Source organism: Gobius niger, assembly GCF_951799975.1.
Source record: "Gobius niger genome assembly, chromosome: 1".
In the NCBI taxonomy this organism is placed as follows: domain Eukaryota; kingdom Metazoa; phylum Chordata; class Actinopteri; order Gobiiformes; family Gobiidae; genus Gobius; species Gobius niger.
The window spans coordinates 68,873,805-68,900,061 of record NC_136852.1 but is presented as its reverse complement, the minus strand read 5'-3'; the positions used below and the strand labels follow the sequence as shown (position 1 = coordinate 68,900,061).

At 40.6% G+C, this 26,257-nt stretch overlaps 1 protein-coding gene across 7 annotated transcripts in view; it reads right to left on the bottom strand.

Moving 5' to 3' along the window:
• The window catches only part of agtpbp1 (ATP/GTP binding carboxypeptidase 1), a 65,992-nt gene that overhangs the window by 13,050 nt on the left and 26,685 nt on the right, over positions 1-26,257 (bottom strand). For 2 of the 7 annotated variants that reach the window (XM_079551813.1, XM_079551814.1), the window contains exons 12-24: positions 25,217-25,258; positions 22,827-22,933; positions 22,554-22,670; positions 19,915-20,684; positions 18,894-18,977; positions 17,470-17,559; positions 17,242-17,390; positions 17,073-17,160; positions 11,864-12,008; positions 9,788-9,938; positions 9,515-9,695; positions 7,072-7,201; positions 5,529-5,660 (exon numbers count right to left, since the gene is read on the bottom strand). In XM_079551813.1, the coding sequence (XP_079407939.1) occupies positions 5,529-5,660; positions 7,072-7,201; positions 9,515-9,695; positions 9,788-9,938; positions 11,864-12,008; positions 17,073-17,160; positions 17,242-17,390; positions 17,470-17,559; positions 18,894-18,977; positions 19,915-20,684; positions 22,554-22,670; positions 22,827-22,933; positions 25,217-25,258 (2,186 nt within the window). The remainder of the gene's footprint in view (positions 1-5,528; positions 5,661-7,071; positions 7,202-9,514; positions 9,696-9,787; positions 9,939-11,863; positions 12,009-17,072; positions 17,161-17,241; positions 17,391-17,469; positions 17,560-18,893; positions 18,978-19,914; positions 20,685-22,553; positions 22,671-22,826; positions 22,934-25,216; positions 25,259-26,257) is intronic. The other 5 variants (XM_079551815.1, XM_079551816.1, XM_079551818.1 and 2 more) reach the window with 3 other exon arrangements.

The following is a 26,257-nucleotide window of genomic DNA, read 5'->3' as shown; positions in this document are numbered from 1 at the left end:
TGCATTTTTATTATATCTTTTAATCTTTGTCTTTTTTACATGATTACTACATGAATACTGACACCTGAACACTATTTTGTTGCACACTTGTCCAATGACTAATAAAGCACTTACTTACTTACTTACTTACTTACTAGTACCCGCCCCTGCACTAGTATTAGTTTCCACAGGACTGTAGACTTCAAAAGAAAGTACTACACGGACACAAAGCCATTTTCAGGCTGCCCACAGAAACTGAGCAGTGTTGACTTGCTGGTGCAATTGAACATTGGACCATTTTACACAAATCTAGCTACTGTATATAAAATTTTAGAGGCAAACATGTTCCCTCATTCTCCGCTTAATGAACGGGCTTTGCGCTCAAGTGTCAAGACAAAGGAAGTCGCGACCCATGACAAAAAGAGGCAGAAGTGGGCAGGCGGAATAAGGTGAATATTAACACGTTTGATTCTGTTTGTTTCCTTTTGTTATTACAAAGAAATATTTATGACTATTTTGTAAAGGAAAAAAATGTACTTCAAGGGACTATGCAGAGTATAAAAATGTTAAAATTAAGTATTTTCCTCCCCCATATGTTCCAGCCATGTCCTAAGGTGTAGAATGAGCCCAAACCTGTTCACCACAACTGCCTCTAAAGTCCTTCACTGTCACTCAAAAAGGTGCACAAGCTTAATATAGAAGCTGCAGTTACACATATGACCTGAGGTGGCAGTAGTGAGTATAAATGGCTAACTTGCATCTAGCCCTTTTAAGATTGATTTAATCTTAATTCTTTAATCTGAAGTGTCCAGAAAAGCGCTATATAAAACCAATGCATTATTGATTGACTGCGGAATTCTTCCGCAGTCAATTATTGGTTTTCATGTTCTTTATTGATTGACTGCGGAATTCTTCCGCAGTCAATTATTGGTTTTCATGTTCTTTATTATTATTCCTCTTCCATCTTTTTCCCGATTTTCTAGAGCTTTCAGCACCTTCATGCTTTGTGCAATTCATGCAAGTTATGCATCAAAACGTTCCGCATGTTGAGGAGAAGGGTGCTATTACTTTTGGGACTTCTGCAACTTACGGTTTTTCCGCAATGGGCCGAAATGTCGGAGATTTTTCCCATTGACTTATAATGGGGCTGCCGCAAATCCATGCTTTTCTGCACTTTTTTCTGCATTTTCTGCAATTTCTGCACTTTGTGCATGTTCAGCTTATGCAACTTGTGGGTTTTGAGAAAAAAATGGCCTTCTGCAGTTTTCCAGTTTTTTTATACGGGAGTTTGAAATTTTTGCATTAGTGTGTATGTGGACCTGTCGCATTGGTGTGTATGGGGGAATCCAGCCAATGGGGAGACTCCAGGACTTTCAGCCATTTGTGCAGCTTCTGCCAATCAAGCACTGAGGCCATTTCAACAGTTTGACCAGTTTATGGAATATAAAAGTTTATGCAACATTAATAATTTATGCAAAGCAACCACTTTATGGGATTTAACCAGTTAATGCATTTTAAAGCGTTTATGCAACTTAAGAGTTTATGCCATTTAGGATTTATGAATTTTAAAGAGTTTATGCAATTTACATAATTTATGCATTCTACCACTTTATGCAGTTTATACAGTTTATGCAACATGACTTTTTATGCATTTTACCAGTTTATGCAACATGACATTTTATGCATTTTACCAGTTAAAGCAAATTTGATTATGCAAGTTGAAGAGTTTATGCAATTTCTGCATTCGCTTCCCGCATTTCCGCAGTCAATCGCAATGGCGCAGCCATTGCATTTCTAGTTATAATTAACATTATTATTAATTAGGCCTAAGCCTGAACAAATTATGCTAACGGTTTCCACTCCAGTATCATTTATTACAGCAATGTTACCACCACAGGATTGGCTGTAGACCTGTCAATGTTCATATGTGGTGTGTGAAATAAGTGTCATGCCCAAGGATTCACAACATTCTACACTAGTCAGAGTCGAGACCCTCACAGCTGATCTTTTGGATCCATGGACAAACACAGCTACAGATTATTGATTGAAGACTTATAGAGGCAAATAACGTTTTATCTCCTGCCATTGACATGCTGTTACCAGAAGTTACACACATTTCCAGTATGAAGCAGCACTTTCTCTGCAGAAGTATTCGGCCTTTGGAAAGAAAAAACCTGACCTTCTTGTTGCAAAAGATACAAATGAGTCAAATCGCAGTCCCGATGCAACTTCAAATTCAAGGTAAGTCCAAAAATAACATGTTTTCAGTGTGTCAAAAGATGATGAATATGGAAAATTACCGTCAAATGATCAAAGACAGCTCCTCAATGGTGTGTAATTACAGCTATGGTACGGAGTAAAAGGAGTGAAGGGAGGTTTTAATTGGCGACAGAGGAAGCCATTTCAAATATTTTAATGAATACATGGCACACTGACTGCAGGCGTAATTAGCAGCTTTGATGACATTTTTAAAATACTGCCAACTTTACTGATAGAGGATAGGAAACAGAAAATAACAAGAGACGCAAGAGTGAAACACAGATATCGCCTAACATTCATTATGAAAAAAGTATTGGACCTTTAATTATTTCCATTTTGTTTTGCAGCAGTTTGATAATAGCAATGATGTGTAAAAAGAGACATGTACAAAGTTTGGGGAAAATGCAATAAAGCCAAGGTTAAGAGAAAGAAAAGGAATCACATATTTAGACCCAAAAAGCCACTATAAGCCAAATCCATTTGCCAGCTGGGGAGGCCAGGGGCGTCGGACTGGGGGGGTAAAGGGTACTGAGTACCCAGGGCCCAGAGCAGGGTAGGGGCCCTCAAAAATGCTGCAGAAAGCGTTCTGTATTGTACTTTCTAAGTTTCCTCATAATTGATACTATAAGTACTGAACACAACCGGGCTAAAATACAATGGTTGCTACACAGAATTTTGCACAAACAATAATGATTGATAATATCTCAGGGCCCTGACACCCCTTTAAAAATGTGCCAAATGGTTCAGCCCACACACCGGCGTTCAGCACCGTGCGCTTCAACTCAGCAGTGACTTTGATGAGGTGGACTCTGTAATGTAATGACACAGAGCTAAGAAAGACAGATATTAGTCTGGCCTCGCTCTAATGTGCTTTTATTTAACACTAGCCTGTTCTAGCGGACCTTAGATGCAACTTTCTTGTCATAAATGACACTTAAACATGAGGTGAGTCCTGCCTCTGCCTGCGCTGAGACGAGGATGGTGCAGAGTCAGAGACAGAGCTCCTTCTCTCCTCGTTTTAACCTCTAAAGTTTCTCTTTCCTCATATTTATTATAATTGAGCCATCAGGCCAATGCAGTGACAAAAGCCACAGGTCGCGCACGCTATTTTTGCCGAATTAATTATGCTAATTAGCCGCGCGCATTTGGAGACTCGCATTATAAATGCGCAGCTTTGGAGACGAGTCAACCTGGTTCTAGTGAAAGGTGGAGCTCGTGCCATTTAACCTATTCCAGCGTAACTTTTTACAACAGCAATTTACTGACAATACACATGAAGGTATTGGCTTCAAATATGGTGAGACTAAATAAGACTGAAGCCCTTGAGTTTTTTGTTCAGGCCTGTGGGCCACAGATACATCATAGTATCATCACTTTTTTGTAAAATAGCATTTTAATGCCTATTTTAAAGTCACACATGTGTTATTCTCAGCACAAATATCCCATGTCCCTGGTGCAGCCCTCCTGTTTAATGTGGTCTGCTAATAATCCTTTTGCTCTACCTAAAACTAGCCATTTCAATTGGCCCAATGAAAGTAGAATATTCCACCTTAATCTAAATATCTATGTCACCACAGGGTTAAAGGTTATTCAATTTCTGTAACTGAAGCCAAATCAGATGCAATTTCAAGTCAAACACTGACTTGAAACAAACAAACAATAAAACAAACAATAAAACAAACCATGAACTAAGTACCCATTGGATTGGATATGCGTTTTTATATGAAGCACTTTTTGGCCAACCCATTTTTTCCCTTAGTTAAGGTATATATGATAAAGTTATAATAGAATATAAATGACCTGCACTGTCAAACCACTAAACCACTGTTATGTGGTCAAAGAACATAGAATATGAAATGTGAATTTTAAGATAGTTTGTACCCAGGGCCCAGAATTTGGTGCTACGCCCCTGGGGGAGGCTATGAGGCGTTCAAGGGGTATGGTATATAAAACCTCAGCACCACAAATGTATTGTAGTTCTAAATGGAACTATTATGTTCTAAATTAATTTCTGCATTGTGAGATTAATATAGTTCTCTCTTATCTTATCTTATGCCTTAAAGGAGCAGACCATCGTTTTTACTGGGGTGGGACTTTAATGCGTTTATTTCAATTAATTAATGACAACGTTTTTAACACGTACATTTTTTAAGCCCCCCCCCCATTAGAATGTCTAGGGTTCGATTAGGAGGAGCATTAGGAGGTAATATTTACTGAAATCAAAAGCAATTTCAATCAAAAACATCTAAAAAGATCAAGTTACATTTTACCAAAGGAACCCTTGTGTGAGAGCAGCTTCAAAATTCTTAAATCCATTAAACTTGTGAGTTTTTGGAGAGTTTCTGCTTGGATTTCTTTGCGGGATGTTAGAATAGCCTTCCAGAGCTGCTGTTTGGATGAAAACTGCCTCCCACCCTCATAGAAGGTTTTTTTCTTGAGGCTCCAAAGGTTCTTGAGGGCCCTTACACCTTGATGTTCGGGAGACTCCAGAGGCACAAGCAGCTTCAAATACCTGTCTGCTGCTTTGTAGCATCTGTTCTCTTAATCTGATGTGTTAGAAACCATCCATATTGTGCCTTTATCTGCACAAACCCGAGTGTGCTCTGAATCATCCACAAATCTCTTATCTGTATGATGATTACGCTTAATCTTTCATGAAATATCGAAGGTTTTCATACATAGACCAAGGCATTCAACTATTTCACGCTTTTCATCAGCAGAGAGATCCTTTTTCTTTCCCATATTGCTTGAAAATGATGATCTGCATAATAAAGTGGAACGCCCTTTTTCAGTAGTTTTTCCCTTAACTGGGCTTAACCTGAAAACTAATTATCCCAGGTCTCTGAGATTAATGTCAGTGATTCAAAGAGCCCCGAGACACAATACCATCCATGAGTTTCATTAAAAAAAAAAAAAATCATCAGCTACAAGCTTGTTTAATACGATGTTGAATTGCAATGTCCCTGTCAAATAAATAAAATGAAAATACACTAGGCAAATTCTCAAAGCCGGAATTCAAACCCACGATTGGCCAATTGTGGAGAGAAAAAAATAGCTCATTTCTAGACTATCTTCAAAACGACAACAAACCGGAAATAACTTTTATTACTGTGATTGGTTTATGTCACGGATTATGTCTCTTTATCACAAAAAGAGGTAACGTCTTTAAGGACATTTCTATACTTGTACATACAGAACTCTACTGGGCCTATGGAAAGACAGCTGTATACAGTCACCACTGGATATTTGCCCTTTTGCTTGCATCTTCGTTGATTTCAGTGGTTTCTTACCCTGTATGCAAGGTCTTCCTGTAGGTCGCTGGATGTGGCACTTATGTTGGACTGCCACACAGTCTCCTTCACGCTGCAGCCGTACATAAACACATTCTTCTTTCTGGAATGGCCGTGGTAGTCGCAAAACACCTGTGAGCACAAAGACCGTGCATATTAGCCAATAGGATCCCAGAGAGCAGCGGGGGATCGTAATAAGGTGGCCCTGAGTTGGTGCAAAGTGGGTTACAAGATTAAAGCAGAAGAAAGGAACAGCTGTGGCGCGATAGTGCCGTGGTTCAGGTGACCTCGGCGGTATGCGGGCCTCCACAGGCGGTCCTAAGACTCCTCTCGGGAGATCGTTTTCATTTATTTATTCATTTTTTTAAGGTTACAAATGTCTTACTTTTAAATCATACGGTTTAGATACTATCAAATGTAACAATTTTGGATTTAGATTGGTTGCACCTGTGTGCCCGAGTTTCATCATTTGGTTTTACATAAATTGACATAAATTAGGAGCTCCACCCAAGAAAAGGAAGAGAAAGAAAAGTGCCAATACTTAAACAATACATTTAAAACATTTTCATTTTGCTAATTGTTCAAAGCAGTGTTTGTCAACTAAAATACTAAGTCTTAATTTTGGTCAAAGTGACATTTTATTCTAAAATTGGACTAAAACTATGACTAAAATGTCCAGATATTTTAGTAGACTAAAATAAGACTAAATAAAAATGAAAAGGGAAGACTAAAATCATCCAAACTTCTATTGATAGTCTGAACGAGCCTCGTATCATGTAAATTCACAGTTAAAGGAGCAGCTCTGAGCTTTATTCATGTGGGAGCCGCTCCATGAAGCAGAAAAGCTTTATTAAATATGATTATAATGAATATTATAAATGTAAAGTTGACTAAATTTGTCTGAAATTTAGTTGACTAAATGTACTTTAGTCGGCTAAAACTAGACTAAAATTGAAGATTTTTTTTGACTAAATCTCAACAAAAATTTAATTACATTTTCGTCAAAAGACTAAGACTAAAACTAAATAAAAATATGTTGTCAAAATTGACACTGGGAATAAACATATAGGAATAGTAAGATATAAACTAAATGTGCACCCATCATAATGGATGGTGTTGGTAATGTAAATAAATGTTACTAAATAGTTTTCATTGTCTTGTTTATAAAATTGCAGACGTTGTGCATATATTACGCGCACATGTTTGAATATTTTGTTTCGTTATGCCGTTGTTACTGCAGTACGTTGCCCCACCTTAGGAGAAATGCGTGCACAGAAAAAAGCCAAGCACTCAGCCTATGCATTGCACTGTTAAGTCATCGCCAGAACAGCCCAAACAATCTGGCATAAAAAGAATGATCCCATTATAGTCCTTATAGAGGCCAACTGAGACGGCTTTGATGAGAACTGCATTAATGCCTTAAAACTACTGTGGGAATCTATTGATCCCGAGTAGTGCAGTGAGTGGATCTGAAAAGGGGAATATGATGCCATCATCATTGAGAAGCAAACTGTAGTAGAAAAGGCTTTATAAGTGGCCATACCAGTGGCGCCCTCTGTATATGCGCAAGGTACTGCAGCAGGCTCTTAGTGTGGTAGATGGTGGGGTGAAGCTCGAGGTTGGGGCTTTGCCACTGGCGGTTCAAATCCTCTCCGCTCAAAGAACAGCGATGGCTAAAGCAGAAAAGGAGACAAGAATGAAGGGAAGAGGCACACAGACTGAGCAAGAAACAACAGCAACATCATGGCAGCCGGAGAAGATCAAAGCTGTGGCTGAGGGGACCATTTTTATTCATGAGTGAAAGACATTTCACCTCATTCAAGCAGCTTTGTCAAGTGGAACTACTCCACCGACAGTCTCCTCAGGGGCAGGTATGGTATACTATGGTAACATTGTCCCTGTGGGGAAATTAGTCCACTGCATTTGATTTATCCTTCAGTGCCACAGGGGAAGGCTGTCAGGAGAAGTGGGCGAATGCAGTGCAGCCACTGGGGACACATTACCAGATCTTCAGGTGTGGAATAGAATGGAATCGCAGCTCATTGTTATAGCGCTTAATGTCACCCGAAGCGCTTCACACAGTGTAGGGCAGGGGTCACCAACGTGGTGCCCGGGGGCACCCAGGGGCCCTTTGGGGCATGTCCAGTAGCCCTTGGGACTTTTTCTAAAGTGTAAAACACTTCTTTTTCTTGAATCTAATTCTTAAAATTACAGTTATTTCGGTTCTTGTGACTCAGTATGAGTTTAAAATAAAGCTATTTTAATATAATATGGGGTCAATATCCTATAAGTGAACAGTGTACGTTTAAGTCTTTAGGATTTGTTTTTAACTGGTAGCCCTCGAACAACTTAATGCTCTTAAAGTAGCCCTCAGCTGAAATAAGGTTGGTGACCCCTGGTGTAGGGACAGTATGCACTTCATTTACTCCACACACGGTGGTGGTAAGCTACGTCTGTAGCTACAGCTTCCCCTGGGGTAGACTGACAGAAGCGTGACGGCCCCTCTGACTCTGACCACCACCATTCTCACACGCACACCACACGCCTCTTACAAGCCATCGCTGACCTGACACTGTTTAAAGCTAAGTTAAAACATATTTTAGATCTACTTTTGACTGCTAACTGCACATGTCAAATGTATATGTTTTTTCTATTTTGTGTTGAGATTGTTTTTTATGACATTGCACTTATGAAAAGCACTTTGGTTCAGCAGGTGTTGGACCAAAGTGTTGTAAAGCACAAAACAAATAAAGGTTGATGGATTGATTAATCCCGAACCCAAGACTTTCTTGCTGTGAAGCAGGAGTGCTAACCGGATTAGCAAACTGTGCATGTTTTTTTTTATGTACATTTGCATGTGGGGCTTTAAAAAAGTTTTTTTGTGTACCTCAGCATTGATATCTTACGTTTCATAATTTGAAATAAAGTCTCTGTAAGAATATTCCTGATACAAAAGCACCAGATTTAAAGCTCTAAAATGTTGATTTTGCATCATATGTCTCATACAAGTGGATGGGGGAATCTGAAGCACCCGGACAAGCTCCCGGAGGGAAGAAACTCCAGTCTGGCCACTCTGGCCCAGGAATCAAACCCTAGACATTCTAACTGTGAGGCAACAGTACCAGCCGCTCAGCCATCAGCGGTCAAACCACAAACACGACAACATGTCTCGTTCTGGTAATGTCAATACAACTTAAACTGTCAATGGTAAATACCAGGCTGTCTCAGCAGTGGAACCACTACTGTATCGGAAAGTTTGCTTGGTGGATTAACGATTTTCTTCATCGTCAAAACACCAAGAGCCAAACCTCCCAATTGTTGCCGAAGTAAAGCAAGACTTTCTACAAATGCCAGTGTTAGGTGGACAGTAGCTGAAGGCTACAATCCGGAGTGTTTACATGCATGTGTCCCACGTACAGTATGTTCATAAACATGTACTGTCCCGACCAGATAAACAAATAAATAAATATAACTTTAACATCAATCTATCTCTCTTTAACGACAATATAACTTTATATCTGAGAAGGGAACGGGGTGGGTATAGAGGAACATGTTTTCCCATTGATGAAATACACCTTTTATAAAATGTATAATAGCACTGTCTGTGAATATTATAAACTGTATTGTTTTAGGCTTTTTGTACAGTGTTTTGTAATTGTCTGTCTCGGGGACTGCAGATGGAAATGATCTCCAAGAGCTAAAAAACAAAGCATCTTTTCATATGCTGGTAAATGCTCCTGTACATGGTCCCTGTCAAATACATTAAATAAACTAAACAAAAAAAATGTATATCTGATTTATGTAATTACATTTCTCAAAATCATCTTGGGGGGCTGCAGGTTCTGTGCTGGAGGGCTGGATTTGGCCCTACCCTTCTTATAGACAAAGCCTCTTGGATGAGAAGTGATGAGAACAAATGACTACATCTTGAAAAACATCTCAGGAACATGCCTGGGCGAATGATTAAGCTGTTTGTTAGAACTTACTTTCCATTGATAACTCCGTCGGGGTTAAGCATGGGGACGATCTTGAAGATGTAGGACTCTCTCAGGCTGTTGGCCAAAGGGCTGGAGCCCATGAGGAACTCCAGTGTGCCCTTCATCACCCAGCTCGCATTGGTCTCTCCTGGGTGGACTCTGGCAGACAGGAAGATCAGCGGGCGGTTTCCTCAAACACAAACACAATGTCATTAGTTTTTGAAGCATCTTACTTTGTCATTTAAAAAAAAAAACTTGACGGAAGAGTTTCTATATCCTTACTGAATTGGCATATATGGTCATTGGAGTTGGACTCGGGCATGGCAGTGATAGTGAGGAGGGGGCACCCGTTTCCTCCCAGGGTTTCACACAGGACGTCCTGTCTCAAGTATATCTGGGGCGTCCGCAGAGCTTCCAGTTTAGAAAGGTGCATCTGAGGTCAAACAAATAGACACTTCAACACATTTTTTTGCCAGTCACGTGACAAAAATCATCTGCCACCTTTTTGGCTCTTTTTGCTAATGTCAATATAGTCAAGTTGTCAAGGAGAAAGGAAAGAATGGGTCAACTTTTGGGTCAACTTTTTCACTCTTACATTTTTTTTCACTTTTGTTTTTCACTTCCCATCCAGATTCAGATTCAGATTCATTTTATTGGACATTTGCAGTTTAACCCTTCAAAACCGTTTGGTAGAGCCCACTTTATCGAATCATGTGTTGTTTCTAATCCTGCCTATCACTACCATTCGGTTCAAGTTTGTAAAACTCAAAATATCCAGTTTGGACTAGTATGGGTTGGGGTCAGACTAGTTAGGGCTGGTTTATGCTGGTTTAGAGCAGGTTTGGGCCTGTTCCGACCTAGTTTGGACTGGTTTAGAGGAGTTTTGACAGGTTTAGAGCTGTTTTTTACTGGTTTAGAGGAGGTTTGGGCCTGTTCCGACCTTGTTTGGACCAGTTTAGAACAGTTTTGGACTGGTTTAGACCAGATTCGGACTGGCTTAGGCTGGTTTAGAACAGGTTTGGGCCTGTTCCGACCTAGTTTGAACCGGTTTAGAACCGTTTTAGGCTGGTTTAGACCTAGTTTGGACCAGTTTAGACCAGGTTTGGACTAGTTTTTTCACTGGTTTAGTGGAGGTTTCGATTGGTTTCGACCAGGTTTAGATCAGGTCTGGCTGGCCTGGTGTGTGCTGGTTTAGATCAGGTTCGGACTGGTTTAAGGCAGGTAACTCAAAAAATAAATAAACATAAACTAATAACATTGATGTTTGTCAACTCCTCCAAATGCTTAGAAAATACAAAAAAGAGTGTAGGGGTTAAACAGACAACAGTTAGACATTAAAGGGTTAAAAAAACACATTGGAAAAATTTGCAAAGAGCTCAAAGTGTGATATGTAGAGCACATAAAAAGACACAATATAAAAACAGAGCAAAATACAGGGCAAAATGCTGTACAATAAAAGTCCATACAGATAAATAAATAGAAGTGCCTTTAAAGTGCCTTGTTTAAAGTGATCACAGCTTGAGGAAAGAAATATGGTGATCAGTAGAACATATGGATCGATACCTTCTCGCTTAAGGAAGCTTAAGGAAGCATCTCAAAAAAGGCCTTAGCAGGGTGGCCTGAGGCATCATTGGCAAGTTGTAAAGCTCGATTCAGTGGTCGAGCTTTTTATGTGGCCTCCAGGAGCGGCAAAGTGCAACCAATGGTCCTGCTGGCTGAGCGAACCACTTTGTTCAAAGCCTTTTTCTCTTTCAGAGTGAGATTACCAAACCACACGGTAATACCACTGGTTAGGACACTCTCAATTACACAATAATAAAAGTTCAAAAGAATCCTAGTATTGTGAGTAAACTCTCGAAGCCTGCGTAAAAAGCTTTCTTAGCAGTGTTCATCCAAGAGGCTTCTTCCGCTCAGGGTCTGCACGCTCAAATTAATCAATCACACAGTCTAGATCTATTCGTGAAAAGTTGCCTGTTATAGAACATGCCTCCTAAACCAATTACAAAGTTTTGTTCTAAAATGAATTTTGCCGACACGTAATCTGTACAACACGTTGCTTCTAATTAGAACTTATAGCACTCAATAATGGCTGGATTTGTCTCTTGTTAGTCCATTAAATACAACAGTTTGGACGCATTGTCATTATTAAAACCCAGTGAGAGAAACATTTTGATTACAAAACAGGCCTGATGTGGCAGCTGTGCCTGGGCTGCTGTGGGATGTGGGAGCTAAATAGAGCTCTAATTACAGCAGCCAATTCAATGAAGCATTCAGCCGTGTTAATTTCACAAAATTAACTGTTTTCGGAAATGAGTGAATTATCCATAAAAGGGAAAGATAATGACTGAGCCGCGATACCTTGAGCGTGGAGTAGGTGTACGGGTAGTGGTAGGCGAAATAGCAGACGTCATCCTTGTGCTTGAAGTTGATGCTGAAGGTCAGAGTGTAATAGGACTTCCCTTTCAGTCCGCCGGCCGCAATAGAACTTCTGGCAAAGTGGTTTCTGTGGATGAGGACAGTTGTCAGGAAATACAAAGGAATACTCAAGCTCTCAACCCCTTCCTTAAAGGGGCTAGATGATAATTGGTAACTAGTGCAAAGTAAAAAATGTAGAAAGGTATTGAAGATCATCCATACATACATCCATATTTGAAATGTATATAAACATATTTCTTTATATAAATTTCAAAATAAAGGTCCAGATCCAAAAAATAAAGGTTGTAGTAAGTTGCTAGTACAATAATTGGTAACTGGTGTAAATTTGGTGCCACTACTGTAAAAAAAATGTAGAAGGTATTGAAGATTATCCATACATTGCCATATTTGAAATGTATATAAACATATTTCTTTATATAATTTCAAAATAAATGTCCAGATCCAAAAAATAAAGATTGTAGTAAGTTGCTAGTACAATAACTGGTAACTGGTGTAAATTTAGTGTCACTACATTGAAAACTGTAGAACAGGGGTGCCCAAAGTGGGGCCCGCCTCCCAAATTTGGCCAGGCAAACAGAGAGTGACCTACTTTTGTTCTGTGTGTGGTTAAGAATGGTCCATTCATTCTCAATGGTAAATATGGATGCAGTACACTTTTTGACCACCAGCGTCAAATTGGGGGCACTGTTTCACTCCTTTTGGAAACACTGTTGTGGCGTCTTGGTATTTATTATTAAGAGTGTTGTAGCATCAACTTTCAGTTTTCCAACTTTTATTGCAAAGGTTGTTAACATCGACAACAGTACATGTTAAAAACTGACTTATAAAAGAATTGACACTGAAAAGACACTTTCAAAATAATCTAATGTGGCATTTTCTTTGAGTGAACGAATGAGGTAAAGTTACTGTAGGTGCTGTAGATGCAGGGGTTGGTTTATTTGTTTGTTTTTTACATTTTGCACTAAATTGCTACAATTGTTGATTTTGTTCTACTAAAACTAGGCTTTTGCCATAGTTACCATTTGTTTTTATATAGCATGTTATTTGCATAGATAGAATCAAATGCTCACAGGCACTTTTTCATTTTGGCCCTCGGAGACAAAAAGTTTGGGCACCCCTGATGTAGGGGAAGGAAAATACATAATTTTATCATTTTAAACTCAGTATAGTCCCTTTAAATCACCCCCATATCAGCTTTACCCAAATCTAAAAGGTTACAGCCTTAAAGCCAGGGGTCAAGCAAAGTCAAAGCAAAGGTCCGGAACATACAGGAATAATTCACAGTTATATGGGATGTTTGAGCTTTTATAAAATCTATTACTGTGATTTGAAAATAATGTAACTAATTGAATCCTGTTGTTGTACACTGCAAAAAGTAAATATCAAGCATTGCCTTAAATGACTTGAATTGAGGAAATGTATCTTGTTTTGAGCGGTTGTCACTAATTTAGACATTTTTCCCGATCAAGTTTACTTTGCTTGTTTGAGGACATTTCAGACAGCTCTAAGGTAAATCTCGCTTGAAATAAGAAAGTAAAATTGCCAATGAGATAAGACCAATTTTCTTACCCCATTGGCAAAGAAAATTACCTGAAATAAGGAGGAAATGTATTGAAACAAGTCTCAGAACAAGTAATCTAATCTAACAAATGCCCAACAACATCTTAACTAGTCAAAACAACAAAAAATGTGATTATTATGCTCAATTTGAGATGTTTATACTGATCTAGTTAATTACATTTGGCTCCTAAATAGCAGAATGGATATAGGCGACTGTAGCCTCTGTTCAACACAATGTGCACATAATATATGAGTGATGTGTTTAGTCTTTGTGCTTAGTTCAACACACTGAGCCCTGCTTAGTCCAGGTTTAGTCCTGGCTTAGTCCAGGTTCAGACCTGCTCGCTGCCGATCGGTAAAGGGCCGCACTAATATGCGCAGTACGATCGCGCATGTGCATATTTAATTTGCTTTTTTTGGGGGGGGGTCATTCCGAAACAGTTTCTAAATATATAAAAAGTATCACTATTAATAAACTAATGAATCCCATTTTAAACGGATCTGTTTCCTTGCATTTTTCTGCATTTCTTTTCACTGCCTTTTGTCACTTTGTTGCCACTTTTCTGTTACTCTTTTGAGGTGTTTTAATCACTTTTTTGTCACATTTTCGTCAATTTACTGTTATTTCTTGGTTGATTTTTCCGCGTTTTTGTCACTTTTTGTCACATTTTTGTTGCTAGCTTTTTCAAGAAGCTTTTAGATTTGGGTAAAGCCAAACTGGAGAAAATGTGCTCGGTTCAGGTGTGAGTTAAAGGAACAGGCCACCGTTTATCCATACTGAAATGTGTTCTTACCTGAGCTTAGACGAGTTGATTCGTACCTGTCTGGTCTTTGTGTGTGCTCTCAGTCACGCAAAACGACCAAAGATGTTGTTAGCATCTGGCCTCTCCCAATGTATTCCTATAGCTCCAAACGGGGTGAAGTTAGAAGCGATCAAGCTCTTCCACAGGCACAAAGACCAGACAGCTACGTATCAACTCGTCTAAGCTCAGGTAAGAACATATCTCAGTATGTAAAAACATTGGCCTGTTCCTTTAAGAGGTTGACGTATTGGAAGTCAGAGCAAGAACTCGAAACTGCCCTGTGTTGAGATCTCACTGACAAATGTGGATATACAGCAGTTTTAATGAGTATCTACGATTTAGATGTTTGTGCACAATGGCTGTCGCGTGTTCAGAATGCTAACAGTGAAGCACAGGTGAGCAGAATGACGTTTGGAGGCTCAACAGTTTAGTTAGGAAAATGATAATTTAAACAAAGGAGCGCAGAGGAACAAAGCTCATCTTTCTCAGCCAATTACTGTCATCAAAAAGAGAAGTTTCACTGTAAGGCAGATGGTGTTAAGGGAGCTTCATTAATCAAACTTAGGCACAGTCTTCATGGGAACTGATGCTAATGTGCCACTTGGTACAACATGCTTAAAAGTTTTAAAAGTGTTGGTTTTGCGTACGTGTGTGGGTTTTGTTAGTTCACTTCACTGTCATTCATTGTAAAGCACATACGGTGAATCCAAATTGAGCTGCTTTCAAACCCTTGGTGCCAAAGAAAAAAAGCTAAATACAGAGCAATATCAAATACATGTACACAATTTAAACATGTTATACTAATGATAAGATACTTTAAAGGGGGGCATTATGCAAAATTGACTTTGTAGAGCAGGGGTGCCCTACCTTTTTTGACCCAAGATCTACTTGTCAAGTTAAAACCTCCGAGATCTACCAGTTCAGTGTTGCAAACCCGCACACATCGTTTACATCCGGCAGTAACTAACCTTACAACAAGTTCTCTTATTGTCACACAACCACTAGACATCACATCACAAACCCTTCTCTCTCAAATATATCCTCTCACAGTTGCCAGTTTGCAGAGTTTGCTGTAGCACAAATACACACACACCGACCTGCATGATGGGCCATAGCCGAAACTTTCCTTAATATGAGAAATAAAACAGAGGAAAGGGAGATGTGGCACTTCTGCAGACGACTAATCAACTTTTTTTCCAACAAAGACACGGACTAAAAGCAGCGGACTGAGAGAGAGAGGAGCTCCTGAATCAGGTGGGAGACTGTCAGAACGTGAGGAGAAACTTTATTTGTTCAGCTTAACATGTGCTGGAAAAGTTACAGCAGCTTGACAATAAGCACCTTTACTACCTTCACCTTTATGACTTTGCAAAGTGAACACATCGTAATTAGTGTTTAAAAGCGTCACAACAGTAAAGTGAGGAGCCTTTTCTCTCCATCTCCCTCTCAGAACAACATTATGAGCTCACAAGAAGCACATCATGTTAAATCATCTAATCTTTATTAAGCACACATGTGCGAACACATGATCCATAGCTAAATGAAAAATAGAGAATAGAGAAATGTATGTACCCCTCCTGGAACCGCCACTTTAACGTGGTGGAGGGGTTTCAGCACCCGAATGATCCTGGGAGCTCTGTTGTCGGAGGCTTCGTGCCCCTGGTAGGGTCTCTAATGGCAAACAGGTCCTAGGCGAGGGTTTAGAAGCCCCTCATGAGAGACCAACAGGTCTCGGTTAAAATCATGAGGCCGTCCCTTAGTGGACCCACCACCTGCAGGAGGAGCCACAAGGGGCTGGTGCAATGTGATGACCCGGCAACAGACAAGTGGAAGAAAATGGATGGATGGAAATGTATAAAAATACTGCAAGTAAAAACAGCAACATAAACAGTAAAAAAATATAAGCCCCATCAATTCTTTAACTGTAGGTCAGAAAAAGGCCTGAGGTCAATGACTCCACATTGGTGTATCCTGAGATCAGCTCAGTAGAGTCTGTAGAATGGTATTTACACATTCATTTACATCGTAATTGTAAATTAACACAGTACAAAACAAGTTTGTAGCTGATGCTCATTTTCAACTCCAGTCCCTGGTTGGGCCTTTCTACACTACATTAAAATGACATTTGTACATTTGGCATTTCTTTCTAAATAGGCACAGACAGAAACTAGACCTGACTCCTGAAAGATCATTCATTGATGCCCTGAACCAAAATGAGATTCATTACAAAAACTCTAATTGTCTGAGTCTTAGCTTAAAAATGCTTAAAGGGGCTAGATGCAAGTCAGCCATTTTATACTCACTACTGCCACCTCAGGTCATACACATAACTGCACCTTCTATATTAAGCTCGTGCATGACGGCACTTCGGACCCGAATTAACACCTTTTTGAGTGACAGTGCAGGATTTTAGAGGCAGTTGTGGTGAACAGGTCTGAGCTCATTCTACACATTAGGACATGGCTGGAACATGTAGGGAGAGAAAAATACATCATTTTAACATTTTTAAATTCTGTATAGTTCCTTTAAAAAGACACTTAAAAATGTGCAGACAGGTAATGTACAGTCTATTTTAAGATATATTACAGCAAACAATAAAAAGCCCCCCGACCAACATTGGGTTTGCGTTTTTGGCCCCCACTCCAAATGAGTTTGAGACCCCTGATTTTAATGAATATTGCGTTTTCTAATGAACAGCAATAGATGTATTAGTAATAATCTGCCACACATGACCTTTATAGAAGCCCTGGCCTGTGTGGTTAACTCACTTGTAGTAACAGATGTCAGTTCCTGTCCGGACCCAGCGGGGACTGCCACTGATGGCCTCCTGAACAGAGTACATGAGCGCCTGCATACCTGCACAAAGACACGCTCACATGTCACACAAGGAGCTTCACTTCTAACAGGGCGTGATGTTCGGAGTGTGATAACTCTCACCGTAGTTGAACTGGCTGTTGGACTTTTCACAGTTGATTATGTTGAAGCGGTAGGTGGTTCCGACCTTCATGCCGCTCACTTCAAAGTAAAACCACTGGTGATAGTGGTTACTGTTGATGTCCGAGTTTAGCACTAGGTCGTACTCAAACCTGAGAAAAGGCAAATTGTTTTTTTGTTTTTTTTTATCATACATTCGATGAAAATGTAGCACTTCAGTGGAGCACTTACTTTCGAACTTGGACAGCCTTCCTGAGATTGCCCGACTCAAACTGAGAGTTAAACTTAAGAGATTCACCGTCATCTTCAATCACAGGACAGCTGAAATATACATTCAACACATACACTTCAACAAAAGAATGCTTTACATGAACAGACATCAAAGTTTGTATTTTATTGGACTTTAAAAGTGGTGTATTTAAAGATTGGCCTCTCTTAACTCATTGACTGCCAATGACGTCTATAAACGTCAATTAGGTTTTTCAATGGGAACAGCTGCAGCAAAGCCTTGAGCATGTCTGGTGTTAAAATCTTAGTTGTGCTGCCTAATGCTGCCACCTAGTCACTCAATAAAAGAACTACAAGTGACTCAATAAAAGAACTACAAGTTATTTTATTGAGTCACTAGGTAGCCGCATTGCTCTTTCAGAAAACAGCATTTTGGGTGATATCACCTATGTTCTACGGACGATTACTAAAGAATGGATGAAAGAAGAGAGTCTAATCTTTCTTGTGGTGGGTTTCGTGTTGACATAGACCTAGACCTAAATTTTCTGTGGGTCTTGAAAAAACAGTCAAAATCCTGAAAAAAACCTCTGGCAGTGGGGAGCTCTCTGATTTGAAAATGGCTGGCAGTCAATGAGTTAACCCGCATTTATATTATACTTAATTGATTCTAAAGTATTTAAGGTGAGGTTTATTTTGAAATGTCTACAGTCTACCTCATCAACCATAATTGTAAAAGTCATATTTATATGACAAAATGACAGTCTTGCCATGTCGTCCAGACCTTCTCTCTGGGAGTAAAATGCTTTGAAGAAAAGTCTGTGTAAACCTCGTTAGCTCTCAGTCATCCAGGTTGGTTCCATAGTAATAAACGCATCAGCCTTTAACTTGTTTATTTTGAGATGATAATTTATGTCTCATTCAGGAGGCTCTGTCAAGGTCAAACATTTGTGTGACGTGAGACAGGCCTTAACTCTGACTATGTTCAAATCCAGGCTGAAAACAGTTCTTTTTAGCCGTACATTTGACAAGTGGAAGTATTGTATCTGTACTCTTGCGTTTTACTGTAATTAATTAATGTTTATGTTGATGTTTTATGGATCACTTTGCCGTCTTGTAATTTTATGCAACTGAGAAGCACTTTGAATTGCCTTGTGTTTGAATTGTGCTCTACAAATAAACTTGCCTTGCCATTTGATTTTAGACAACACTAAACACAGTGGTTATATGTGAAATTCTAGGCCATTCCTGTCCAACCAGACTCTTAAAGTAGGACTGGAGACGTGTACTGCAGTAGTAATGTGCAATATGTATTGTGTTCCGGTTCTCATCAAGCATAAGCCAAAGGTGAAATTCTAGAAGTGCTAGAATTGCTTATAGGTGTTTTAAGTGGACTTAAAAAACACTAACTCAAAAGGCTAATCACTCACCTGGGAATGTCTAGATCATAAACGACTTTATCCAAGATATCATTAGGATGTATCAACCTCTCGATATCCTGGAAGATCTTGGCTCTGAAATGGTTGAAGACATTAAGTAAAATAAATTCATTTGAATGTGGGAAGTGGGTATGTCAAATGACACTAGATCATGTCTAACTCAATTCCCAAAAGGTTAAGGAAAGCCACAGTAATTATCTACACAACTACAACATGTGTTCTGCTACTGGAGGAAACAGTCATGTACACAAAGCACACACACATTTAGGACAAATATTTATCTGAAACGTTATGAACCAAAACTTCAACAGTCTTTAGCTGTATTTTCAAGTTTTCAGTTTTTCTTTCATCTAATATGACCAGTAGTTACTATAGCATTACTGATGTGAGCTCCACGATGTTGGAGACATTTCAAAGTACAATTTTTTGATACAACCAGGAGCAAAAACAAGAGCTGTAGTTTTCTACTGGTACTCCTGGTACCGTGGGATGACAAACCGCGAAATACATACCAAATACATCTTAGACTGGTAAAATGTATTGTAAAATATTGTCTTTTCCTCAAAAAATGTTGTTGAATAAGCACTAAATAAGAAATTATGATAAAACAAACCACCCGATAAGTAATTTTACTCAAGTACTGATTCTTTTTCTGTACATAAATATTCAAATGGACCCTTCGCACCCATCACACAGTCTCTTCAAGGAATCTGCGTAATCTACGGGTCAGTTCCAGTCGACTGAGGAACAGTTTCGAACACTGGGCCAACGGGAAGCGGAACTCCATTGACATGGTTTGACAAATAAAAAATCTTGAATCTTGAATAACATAGAATATGCTGTGGCGCTACAAATATCATGAAAAATGGTCTGGATTGTTGGCACTCTACAGCTAAATCCCCAAAACAGCACGGCACTCAATGTGTTTTTGCGTTTTTATACAATTCTCGCAATTGCAAAACCACACAAAACCAGTCCACAAATACATCCAGGCTTCATGAAACGCACCCACCTCTGCACACCGTACACCCTCTCCAGAAGCGGCTCTCTAAACGTCGGCGCCACGTGGCCGAAGTAGTCCGGATAGGCCACTTCGGCGTACTGCGGGACCGACAGCGTCCCTTTGACCATCTCCACATACAGGTCCGGATCGTGCAGTGGCAGCAGTAACGCCGTGTCCGGGACCTCCAGGACCGCTCCCTCCGCCGCCTCGTCCTCAGGCCCCTCCGATCCGCAGTCCGAGCTCCAGTTGCTGCCCCCGCCGCCCGAGCGCCGCGCGGACAAACCCCCCAGCAGCAGCGGCGACTGGATCTGCCTGGTCACGCTGACGTCGTCTTGCTTCACCCCGATGTGGGCCTCGTCCGCGTCGAGAGGCAACACTCCGTCAAGAGCGTCCAACGATACGCGCTCCAGAACGTGCGCCAGGTCCTTCTCGATGGTCTGGGCTTCTGTAGGGGGGCGGCCGAGGGGGGACAGGGTACGATCGCGTCTGTCTGTGGTTGGAATGTGGGAATCCTCCGTTTTCTCTTGGTCCTTCGAGACGTGGATGTTGTCCAGTTGGAGCGGGGTGAGGGGGGCAGGGGGGGAGGATGCAGAAGCGGGAGGAGGCAGCTGGGGGTCCTTGGGTAAGCCGGGGAGAGAGAGGGTGTGTTTGGGGGAAAAGGCCTGAGCCGTGGGGACGATGATCGGTCGGGGAGGAGATCGGACCGGAGCCACGGATGAGGAAAAAGGAGATGACAGAGATGTGTTGGAAGAACTCTTGGAGGATTCAAAGTTAAATCCCTGCGAAAGACAGACATAAAGGGCTTTGGTTAGATCTGTGCGGCTCTAACTTTTCATACTGTCAAATATTTGGTTTTCCGAGTAGCAGGAGACCTACAACAGCTGTAAAATAGGACTAAACCATGAAGAGGGGGAGGGAGATAATCTCAATAACCTATTAATCACTATTTTACACTTAAGCCCTATTCACAAGGGATTAGAATTACCTATGTACCTCAGGTAAAAAGTAAATATGGAAGGTAAAAATTCCCCCAATTTTTACCTTTGGGTAATTCTGCAAACTCCAAGGTCCCCAGGTAATTCTAGTCCTGTGCGAATCGGAGTTTGGACAGTTTTAAACCAGCATAAGTATAAATATGGGCAACATTGATTTTTTTAACAATATATTTATGTCCGCATTTAAGCTATAGTGAAAGAAAAAAATAATAATACAATTTTACTTTTATTTTAAACTTCAAATAGTTCTAAATGGGGAGTAACTCAGAGGTGGATAAAATGGAAGAGCCCATTGCAATACTAACAAGGCCACCAGCATCCTGGTTCACTGCTGCTCCTCAGAGTTCTCAAGCAGCAGAGCTTTGTCATTGCGAATGGGACCAAGGGATGCAGAAGTCCCCTCAATAACAATCTACGGGCGGCGCCCGAGAGAGCCCAGTTTTTTTCTAATCAGCGGTAAATGACCAAAAACACATCGGCAGTAGATGAGTTTTGTGATTCATAATTCTGTTTGATTATTAATGCAAAACAAAGACGATAACATTTTTATTCTCAATAAATCCACGATAAATGCACGTGCTGCGTATGCTTAAAATAAATACAGAGGAATTAACGCTATCACAGCGCTGAGGGCGCGCAGTATCCATCCAACCCTTCTCCCTGTGCGTAAAGACAGCATTGAGCACATCAGCCATATCCCCGCATGTATCCAGATCATTTATAGATCTGCGCTGCTTTTGAATAGAGGCTGGGTGTAGACAAAGTGCCGTGCTACTACGGAGTGTCGCTTTCTGTGAACTTTATCGCGGAGCAAGAGAGACTCGTGTGAAAACACTTGGAACTCCAGCCAAAAGAACTCATCACGGAGAGAATAACAACATTAAAACAACTGCAGGTATTTCCAACGTGAGAACGAAGCGAAACCACCGCCCAGTCAGTGTATCAGAGCTAATCAGAGCTACTCTTAGCGAGAGGAACCCGACCGCTTTAGCCACTATCCAAATACTAGCGCGATAGTCCTGATGACTTTAATCCGTACTTAGGTCTACGTGTTACTATTCTGCACTGTTCAATAAACAGAGAAATGCTGCAGCGTTTTGTATATTCAATTAAAATTATGTAGATGAAATAGCAATATTAGTGTTATTGACTATTTAAAAAAAATGTGACAAGCCTAGTTCAAACACAGAACCTGGTGAGAGTGTAAGTTATGTAAAAAGGTTGAGATGTACAGATTGGATAGAATGTCCATGAATATTTCAACCCTTCTAGTTTACACTTTGTTTGGTATAAGATGTTATATCGAATGCCAAAAGTTCAATACATTTCAAATAAAATAGTTGCTTACAGTTTCCTTTTTATTGCCTACAGTATTTGCATTATACTCAATATTATTGCTCATCGCGATATTTTCTGAGAAGATATAACGTCCTCAAAAAAAAATTACCGTGCCCTTCACTGATTGGTGCTGTACTACTGTGCCACCCACATTGCAATATGAGACCGAGAAGAAGCTTCTGAAGATAGAAGTAAAACGTCCTCAACTCATTGAACCTTATCCAGTCGATGATATCCCATCTCTACTACAATGGAAAAGGATTGAGCTCACACAAACAGTGGGAGGCTTCTGATGAGGACAGAAACTGGACTCACCTGAAAGTCTTCTGAGAGCTCCACGAAGAACCTCTCGTAGACCCTCAGCTCCTCATAAGGGCGACCTGGGCCCTTCCTTGGATGCAGCTTGTTCAGGTCAGTCTCAATGTCATCGTTCTAAACAAGGGGAGAGCTGAGTCAAAGCCGTGAGAGGGCTGGAGGCAGGGTCACAGTGTGTATCTACTGCCCTCTGCTGGCAATGCTGCTGAAATGTGACTGAACTGATCTACAGAACACAGCACCACAGCTTGTTTGAAAGTCGTAAAGCTTTACATCTCTGCTGACCGGAGACTGCTGGTCCTTCTCATCCTCTTCATTCTCCGTGTCGTTCTCCGTGTCGGCTTCGTCGTTGTCGTCGCTTTCATCCACCACGTCGTCCACTAATCCAAACAAAAAGTGCAACTATCAGTCACTGAACGCAATTTATGTTACTGTGAGCGATCTTTGTGTCAATTCGTGAGCCGCTGTGATCAATACAAGAGCCAGAAAGTGTTATTGTGAGATGATTGAAAAGTTCATAATGGTTAAAAAAAAGTGTCTGTAATGGCGGCCCTGTCGGCTAAGTAGACAGATGTACAGATGAAGCAATTACTCTGATAGTTATTAGCGATTATAGCTGTCAAAAACACAGCTCCTATGAGTAGTTAGGGGCAACAGTAGTTCACTGTAGTGGTTCACAAGCTGGAAAAGCATAATAAAAATCCAACCCTTATTTGTCAATGTTAGTTTGTTTTCAGTTTGTCAGTGCTTTGGGACGACTAAGCAAATTTTGTATGGAGGTCTGAGGCTCTCATGGGTGTGGGGTGTTTTGAATCTAGGCAAATTTACAGCCTTCAGTTTCAGAGTGCCTTGACTCTCTTTGCTTAAACCCCACCTGAACCGAGCACATTATCTCCAGTTTGGCTTTACCCAAGTCTAAAAGCTTCTTTGGAAAAAACGTCAAAATAGCGACGAAAATTTTAAGAAAACTAGGATGAAAACGCAACGAAAAAGGATAAAAAATGTGACAAAAACAAGCCATGAATGTGGCAAAAAAGCGACAAAAACTTTATAGCAGTAATAACAAAACAGTGGCAAAAATTAGATGAAAAAGAAAGTTAAAAAAGTGAACACGGCAACAACGCAAGGAAAAAGCTCCATTTCGATCAGTTTTGTAGGTCTTTCAATAAGAGATCGGCCGACCAATATATCGGGCTGATATTTGGGGATTTTACAATATCAGCTAATTCTGGGAACGAAAATGATAGAGACTTCCTGTTTTTTGCATAGGAAAGACTTTCAGACGAGTCCTCCCACAACTCCCTCGGCCTCAGGGGAGGTGAGAAACATCGCAATGAAAATGAGTTACCTTCAAGTTTGTTTAATACAAGTTTCACTAAATCAAGTCAATATGGACATGCTGCATGTCATTTTGAAGTGCAGAATCAATCGCTGAGTTCATTTTGACCTCCACTAGTGTATATTTGATTACCGCGCAAAATGCCGCGGCTAGTAACAATATGCTAATGCTAACGACAACTAATCAAAGCTGGGACAGAAACTATGATTGGATCACCTAAAGTAATTCAATAAAATCGGCCAAGTATTTGTTCTGACAGGATAATAGTCCAGACATTTGGAAAAATTGGCATATCGGCATCGGCCAATTGACATCCCAAAATATCGGCATCGGCCTTAGAATAACCCATATCGGTTGCCTCTACTTTCAAATGAAGTGTTACACTGGCCTATGGGCTGCAACCCTTTAGATTTGGGTAAAGCTGAACTGGTTAATATCACGTTAAAGCCCCTATACCTGAAACACTGAAAAGGGAAAACACTTAATAGATACAGACGGCATCTCGTCAGAGAAGGGGGCGTGGCTTCGCCGAAGGGGAAAATAGAATATTTAGAGAAACACAATTTTTCACTCTTTTTAGCCATTTTCTGGTGGAATATGCATTTATTTATCAAACATATGTAAAGTCAAGTGTAAATTGGGCCCATATGGATATTTTCTCACAGCAGATTGTTCAGTAGAAGTGAAAAAACGGCAGTTGTAGAAACTATATTCATATTTCAGCATTTGTTAAAGTAGTTTTTGAATAATTCGAGAAAGTTTAGATTTTTCTCCAAATTGTTTTCCCCCTTAACTGTTTTCAAACATGACCATATATGGGCGATTTCAGAGATGCCGTCTGTATCCATTAAAATGTTGTGATCTCACTCCCAACTTTCCTAACATATTTGTAGCATCCAAATTTGTCACGTTTATAAGCACATCTCACAAATGACTTTTCAAGGTCAGGTTCACAAAAATTGCTAGAAAAATAGCCTGAAAGTTCATTTATACAAGTGTTTTATAATTAGAGGCACCGTGTTTTTCCCACAAATGTTTGAGTTTACAATACACTAAAGGAAGACAAAACAAATTTCATTTCTAGGAATAAAATCAGGTATAGTGCCTTTACTGTGTAGTTCAAAAGTGATGATCCAAGACAGTAACATGACGGTTATGAAAGACAATTGAAGAAATATGTGAGTGTAGTTCGGTGCAGAAGCCAGATCTATGCCGTAAAGTGACGACAGGTGACAGGTTAGTCTGATGTTTTGTAGAATAAAACGTGACTAAGAAGCAGCGATGAGTGATTTCAAACAGGAAGTCTCTCTTACGTACGTCTTACCCTTCTGTGAGGTTTTGCTGCAGCGCTGAGGGTCTGTTCGTCCTGTAAGGAACATTATGTGCAGCGGTGTGAGTGTTGTCATTGTCAAGTGGAGCCGGTGACAGCACAAAGGCTATTTTGGAGTGTATCGAGTTGTAGGGACATGAAAACCCGTACAAAAAGTCTGGGGGGTTTGTGACACTGAGAGGTTATAAAGTGAGCACTGAATGATAAAAGGATATTTGAGAGAATCTTCTGCATTTGAGTGACGTTGAAAATAAATTGCTGGAATTGGGCTGACGCCAAACTAGTGTGGCCCAGCTGTATCGTTATAGCAGGAGTACTTTGACATTTTCACATTTGTTGAAACCCAGGGATATCAGTATCATCGTGGTCTGTGTGTCTGAGGGAAACCAGTCGGTGATCATGGACTTTGTGGACTGGTGTGAGCGCAGCCACCTGTGCTTGAACACCAACAAGACGAAGGAGATGGTGATCGACTTCAGGAGGAAGCCACTACCGCACACACCACTGAACATCCAGGGGGAGGACATTGAGGAGGTGGACAGTTTTAAGTACCTGGGTGTTCACCTCAACAATAAACTGGACTGGTCCCATAACACCAACGCTGTACAAGAAGGGCCAAAGTCGCCTCAACCTTCTAAGGAGACTGAGGTCCTTCGGAGTGAGCAGGACTTTTTATGACTCTGTGGTAGCCTCTGTTCTCCACTACGACCCCACAGACTGGGACAAGAACAGACTGAAAAAGCTGGTCAGGAGGGCCAGCTCCGTCCTGGGCTGCCCCGTGGACTCTGTGGCGGAGGTGAGGGACAGGAGGGTGTTAGCCAAGCTCACCTCCATCATGGACAACACCTCCCACCCACTGCACGGGACTGTAGAGGAGCTGAGCAGCGCTTTCAGTGGAAGACTGAGACACCCTCAGTGCAGGAAGGAGCAGGTCCTTCATCCCTATTTGCTGCTAGACTGAACAACAAGACTGTAAAGTAACATGTGCAAGAACCCCCCTTTGCAAAACTACGTGCAATAATCTCTAACCTTGCA